The 7,092-nt window shown below is 36.6% G+C and overlaps 1 protein-coding gene across 1 annotated transcript in view; it reads left to right on the top strand.

The window, feature by feature from the left end:
• Nucleotides 1–7,092, top strand: part of LOC130572297 (ATPase family AAA domain-containing protein 2-like) — a 22,061-nt gene that overhangs the window by 4,559 nt on the left and 10,410 nt on the right. Inside the window, 5 exon segments of the mRNA XM_057363888.1 lie at nucleotides 2,935–2,983; nucleotides 3,835–3,913; nucleotides 4,916–5,005; nucleotides 5,937–6,048; nucleotides 6,235–6,350. Of these exon segments, the coding sequence (XP_057219871.1) occupies nucleotides 2,935–2,983; nucleotides 3,835–3,913; nucleotides 4,916–5,005; nucleotides 5,937–6,048; nucleotides 6,235–6,350 (446 nt within the window).

Here is a 7,092-nt window from a genome sequence, read left to right as displayed (position 1 = left end):
CACTGTACAGAAGAAACAGAAAAAGAATCCTTGGGAAAAATAATGGAACAGCTAATATGAAACTGAATTAATAAATAACTAAAAATGAATAGCAGAATTAATGGAAATTCATTTGTGTTAATGGAAAGTMATCTGTATTGGGTCTGGCTGAGATGGAGTTTGTTTTCTCACAGCAGCCCTCACAGTGCTCTGCTTTGCATTGGTGCAAAGCTGGAAAGGTACTGATAACATCGATGTTTTCGCTACTGCTGAGCAGCACAAACTCTAACTTTTCTTTTTTTGCTCTATTAAACTGCCTTATCTCAAGGTMCTAGTTGTTTCCCATCTTGTTTACTCTCCCSTRTCATCCTGGGAGTGATAKAGTGGCTTGGTGGGCACCTGGCATCCAAAGATCAACCCCCTATATAATTCCATCAAACCATCTTCCCATTACATTTTCTGTAATACTGTTTGCTTAAAGGATGAAGAAAATTGGTATTTAGGGGTCTGTTGAAGCTGTAGACTCCGATAAAGTTCTACACTGCTACAAATCATTTATTTTGTTTTGCAGTCTGAGACCTCCCTGTGTGCCACTATGTATACGATAAGTCTTTTATTGTGGGGGTGATGAGGTTGTCCAGAGAATCTGTGGRYGCCCCACCTSTGGAAGTGTTAAGGCCCGGGTGAATGGGGMTCGGAGCAGYTYGGCCTAGTGGAARGTGTCCCTATCCATGGCAGGGGTGTTGAACAAGATGGTCTCTAAAGGTCCCTTCYAACCCACAYTGTTCTATGATTCTGTGATTGCCAGGTTTTGGGTATCAGGTGCCCTGCACAGTAGAGTCCCACCAAGGACTTGGGGGTTGGGCATGATCAAGCTTGGAACTTTGCAGGGCACTGCCAGGCAACCTCACAAACATTCCGTAAACGTTGCATGGCAGTTGGTCAGGTAGCATCTCCTGCTTGTGGCTTGCTTTAAGATTTACAGTTCAAAGACTCTGCACGGGAGGATGTGTTTGTCAGGTGCTTCATGTGTAAAGATTTTGGGCACAGCCAATGGTTAAATTGGCCACCAGTGTCCTTGTTTCGGGATTGCCAGCTGTAGAGAGATCTTCATGTAAGAACATCTTTTATGTGTGGGCTGGTTCTTGTGAACTGATCACTTCATGTTGTGACTTTCAGTAGATTTAACTTTCCCTCTAAAYTGATCTTCTTGGCACCAGAGTGCCTTCATGTTTAATTAACTTTTCTGTCATGCTTACAAGTAATTTTATAATGGCCTGTTAAGCAATGGCAGAAAGTTGGATAGAGGCAAAGTGAAGCAGTCCTAGTATTTGTGCCTGTGTGTCCAAGACTTAATTCTCTTTGTGAAGCCCAACTTGACACTGTTTTCTCAAAGGTTCTTAAAGCATAATAGCAGGGAGATTTCTTTTTCTAGCATGTATAGTCATGGAAAGTCAGCATGAGACCTTAATTCCAATTAAGAATTAATTGGACCTGTTGTCAGGATGGCTGTGAATTAAAAATGACTTAATCCTATCATGCAAAGCAACTAAAATGCCATGAAAAACTGCCATAATTTCTTTTTGTCATCTTGCTGTGATCTTCAGAATTCTCTTTTTTTTTTCCAACTAAATGAGATTCTTTCTGTGCTAAAGAGGGGAAAACAACCTGAAAACAAAGTATGTCTGCAGATCCTCAAACACTTGTTTTTAAATCTCTCTACAAAAAAAGTAAATATTTTGTCTACCTACCAAGTAGTGTTGAAAAACTTGACTAAGCATCAATGATTCTTGCTTGTGCATACTATATTAAAGTGTCATGCGGACTATGTCTGTTATTTTCAGTGGGGTTTTGTTTGTACTTGCCTATCTTTGCTCTTACATGTCAACTTTGCATCTCAGTACTGCAACAGCAGTCTTCCAAATAAATGGATGACACGGAGAAGATGCCTAAACAGCAAAGGATGGTGGACCATGGGCTCTTCCACTGCACAGAAGTAGATCCTAATTTAATTTACTATTTTGCTTTATGAAGAGCATTTTGCATAAAGAAATTACTTAGTTATAATTCTAATTTAAGTGAAAAAAACTTTTTCCAAAGCATAGTGTAGTCTAAATGAATATTTTATTCTTGATCTCTAATTATAATTGAAAATCTTACTGTTACAGTCATGCCAGAGGTAYGTTCTAAGGTGGAGGAATTATCTTCTTCAGAAAGAGCAGTGATATGCTGAAACACATACCATGCTTGCTGAAATTGCCTTGTGATCTCTGAATGGACAAAAAATAAAAACCCCAGCTTTTTTCAAATAGCTGTCTCATGGCTTGGATTTTCATTCAAATCTTACTAAAAACTGAATTCACTGATATCTGCTTTATCTGTGTTTGTTCCTGTGSCAGCCTTGCTTGTGAACTCAAGTAGTCCCCTGTCCTAAGAGGAACTCATGTTAAAATGATAGACACTAATCAATCATATTTCCTCTGTCTTGGTTTTGCTCTATGAAATCAAGTTTGCCCACTGTCCTCTTGAATACCAGGCGCTTTGTTTTTTAAACATATCCATAGCCTGCTTTTTGTGGTTTGTTTCCACCAGAATTGACCATAGTGCTTTGTAAATCATCTCTCAAATGCCAGTAGGTTGGGTTTTTTTTTTCTGCTAGGAATTGCTTTGTCCTGGCCTTGAACACACTCTTGGTTAATTAACCTGTGACTAATTGATACACTCAGTTTTGTATCTGGCCAAGTGTTTAACTTGCACATCTACTAAACCCTGTTTTAGAGTAGAAATCCTTGTTATTAATCCTGAGTTCCAGAGTGGTGTTGCTATTCCCTCCTCCKGTGCATTAATTTAGTATTTTGTGTMTTTGGAGTGCCTTGAAAATGATACTATAAAGACACAATATGCCATGGATTTTCTTCATGTTTGTGTCTGATCTTTCCTGTTTCTTTTAATTAGGAAAGCCTAGATATGGAAACRACTGGTGAAGAAACAGCTGACAATCCAGGTAGTATTGTAGGCGAGTTCTGTTTTATACATCTTTGATTATGCCCTAGCTAAAAGCTTTTTCTTAAGCAATTGAGATGGATTGAACAACTGGGTATTTTTCATCTACTAGAAAATCTGTGTTGCTCTTGACATTACAAGCCATAGCCACAGACTCTAGGGCTGTACTGGTGAAGAGCTCACAGGTATTTAGACAAAAGGCCCCAAACCCAGTGTTTTTCCAACACAAGGGCATGATAAAAGGCTGTGGACCGGTGAGAATACCTGTCATGTAGTGCATTTGAATATATAATTATTTGCAAGTGCTTAAGGAATTTTATATTATGTGCAGTAATGACATCAGAACAAAGTGAAGCAAAAGGAAAAAAGCTTTGCTATCAAGATACATTGGAAAGTAAGTTATAGGCCCAGTTTCCCTTAAGACCTAATTTCTTGCATGGAAGCAAAAATTTTTTAATGGAAATATGTACACTCAGCCTTAAATTTCTTACCTTCATTCTGCAAGTAAATTTTCTTAAATGTCTCTATCCTATGCATATTCTGGTTATTTTTTTTTTCTATCTGGAATCCTTATTGTTTTTCAGTAAAAATAAAAATKACCTGTCTAGCCTTGAAAGAATAGCAATTAGAGACTTTAAAATCTTACAGTCTTGCTCACGTGTTTTTAAGTTCTCCTTAAAAATCAGCTGTGYGTTTTTTCACTTCTACTTTGCATTGATTAACTCTCGCCTGCCTTGAAACTTCCCCCGAACTTAGACATGGCTGATACACGTCCTATTTTCTGCTTCTTTGACTMTCCTGCTTTATCTTAAACTTGTTTGTGACATTATTCAAAATTCTGTCTTTCAACAGAACCTAAAAAATATGAGACAGATTCTTCAGTCTCATCTTCATCTGCCAGAGGGAAAGATTCACGCAAAAGGAGTAAAAGGTTTGTATATAGTTAAGCGATAGTTCTTCTTTCTCAGTAGTGCTGTCACATGACTCAGTGCTTTCAAGGGGCTTTGGATTGGTGGCAACTACAGAAGAATAGTGTTATTATTGCTGTGGTAATCTGAGAGTATAAAGAAAACAAACACTGCGAGGGGGAAGAAATCCTTTTTACTAGTCATCAGATTTTATTTGAAAATGCAGTATTTATGGTCACTGATAAGGTGATGATGAGGGTTGTGGCTGAGACTGTGTAACTGAAATTAATTTGTTCTGGAACTGAAGCCAGCATCTCCCTCTAAAAACCTTAGGCTATTTAATCTTGAGAGATGAAAWTTATTTTCTTAAAACCAAAGACAATTTAGTAAGAGGGAGAGCCTGTACAGAAGTTTAATTGGATTTTTTTTTAATCATTCAAACCCTGATTCTGATGTCTCTTTGGAATCAGTTCATGTTTCTGTATGACACTATCCTTAAAGAATATTTAATKTAACAAGAAAAAATGTTAAGTGAAAATCTAAGTTATGAATTGCAAAAGTAATGACAAAGGGTTTTCGGATCATGTAAGCAGTTGGAGCGTGAAGAGTCACATCCCTTTCTAGATAGGCGCACTTTGTTTAATATCCTTGAAAGCAGGCAGTTATGGAAGGGAGGAGTTTTGAAGYAAAATTTAAAATAAGTTTAAAATGTGAGTGTTTCACAGAGTGCCTGCATAATGCTAAGTGAAACTCAATTTATGCATCTGAGAGAGAGACTGGAAAAAAAGGAGTCAGTTAAGAAATTTCTTTGCACGCTAGTGAAACATTTTACCTTCCKAAGAAAAATCAAACATTGCCGTCACAAGGAAAATCACATAATGTACTTTGAAATCAGATTTATAAAAAGTACAATAATCTGAAAACTTACTAAATTTCAAAGTAAACTCTGAGGTAGCRTTCACTTAAATTTTGTTATTACATAATGTGCATTTTAATTTTTCACTTGTTCATTTGAATTTTTACAGTAGGAGACGTGGAATCCGCAGCAGTGATGCCCCTTCCTCTTCTGAGGATGATGAGTATCTTGAAATACAGAGGAAGAAAAGAAATAGAAGGTTAATGAAATTGTAGAATAGGGGAGGAAGGGAGGGAGTCTACCTGGGGGAACTTTTCATATGCCTAACTGTGAAGTGTTACCATCTTCACCTTATACCCTTTCTAAATTGTGGCAATATTTAATCATACCTGTTGACAAATGTAAATGGCATTTCTATAACCGGACTTTTAGAATTTACTTTTAATAAGAAATTTGATTTCTAGGTGGGAAAGGGGGGAAAGGYAGAGATACACATTTTGAACTATTTTCTTGATGTAAAATTTTACTGTTTCTGTGCTTTAYCGTTGTTTTTTTCAGAGAGAAAGTTACCATAAGAGAAAATGCTATAAGTAGGGGAAATACTTGTTACTTAACAGATGCTCTAGAAATACTAATTGAATAGCAGTTYAACAAATTAGTTTTCAGCCTGACATCTTTCAGATGCATATCTTCTGGCACACACATGCCAAAATGCTCAGGAAGGTCCAGGAGGGGTAGGCAGCCTTTATAATGTTAATCCCCATTGAAATAAGCATTCTCTTTGCTGGAACTTTTTGAAGGTAAAAGCTAAAACYATTTGAAAGATGTCAGTGTGTTTGGAAAGGGGAGGAATTTTTCCATCATATTAATCAATGCCAGCCCATGGTCTCCACATATGGAATAATTGTTCTAAACTTGCATTCCTATATGTGCTGTGTTGACTGGCTTGGATAYTTGTAAGTGYTAAGAGTTGTTAAAATAATTAACTCAATTTAATGTCTGGAGTGACCATTTTCCTTTATTTACTCATAGCCATTAAATATAAAGGGGTGGAATAAATCTTTAACTGTTTAGGAAGTTCATGTGGATTTGTAAGGTCTYCTCCATTCACTTGCTATCACTAGAAAATCAAAAATCTTCTATCTTCATTGGAAGCCACAAAGCACCTTTTTTTCCTCCTTAATTCAAATGGGATCTCTTCTGGTCAGCTCTCAGAAAGGTGCCTTAACGCGAGTTGACAAGGATACCGTGAAAGTTGGAGGAATTCTGGCTGGTGTGGAGCAAATGCCAATAGATGGTTCAGTAAGTATTTTTGATTCATTGTGGCAGTGACATGTTTGCAGTATTTRTGAAAGCTTCCAATAATGGGCCATCCACAACTCCCTTGGTTTATGGTTTTCTCTCAAGCAATTCAGTTTCTCATGGAACCTTATCAAGGCGGCAGCTTTCTCTAACATATAAAATGTGTTCTGTTGACTTCATCTTTAGGTACATTTTGATGGCGTGGGTGGTCTTTCTGACCACATTTCATCTTTAAAAGAGATGGTCATTTTTCCATTGCTTTATCCCGAAATCTTTGAGAGATTGAAAATTGAACCTCCAAGGTAATGCACACTGTTTAAAACTCTAAGTTCTAATTTACCCATCTTCAGGAGAATTCAGCTAGGTCATCCATATGTTTCTGTGTTTCAAAATTCATAACAGTATTGATTTTTTTTTAACAGTGGTAAAATTTGAAAAAAATTGATAGAATCCAGTATATATATAGGTCCAAAGACCAGAGACTATGCTTCCAAAGTGTCTTGCCTTTCAAAGGTAGAGTTGGGGATTTTTTTTTAAAGCTCTATATATATATGTGGACTTGATTAGTTTGTAAGCAGGAAGTACTTTCTACTGGTAGTCAAACTTTGTTTAGTGAAAGTACAGTTGTCTCTGCCACCAACTCTTTTTTTTCCAAAATTCTCAAGTATCAGTTTTACGAGTGATGGGGCATGCATCTAGAAACTTTCAGTGTTTGTTGTGCTTGAACTAAAATAAGAGTCTGGCCTCTTTTGACACAGCTAAATGGCTTCTATGTTACAAAAAAAAATCAGTAATTTAATTGTTAACTGTATATTCTTGGTCAACRAAACTCAGTCATGACATATTGAACTAGGAACTAAATATCTTTACCTTCAGTAACTTTAAAAATATTTCAAAATGGAAATAAATTATTCCTGCATTTTGCTTCTTTATTCATTGAAATTCTTTTTGAAGCAGCAGTGTATAGGTTGTTCTAGTTGATATAAATGCAGAAATACCAAATATCTTTCCAGCTATAGAGCTCTTCTTCTTCTTCTTTTTCTT

Source organism: Malurus melanocephalus, unplaced genomic scaffold, assembly GCF_030028575.1.
Source record: "Malurus melanocephalus ecotype Western Australia unplaced genomic scaffold, MMel_1.1 scaffold_32, whole genome shotgun sequence".
Lineage (NCBI taxonomy): Eukaryota > Metazoa > Chordata > Aves > Passeriformes > Maluridae > Malurus > Malurus melanocephalus.
Note: the sequence above shows the minus strand (reverse complement) of the source record. Positions and strands in the feature narration are given on the sequence as shown.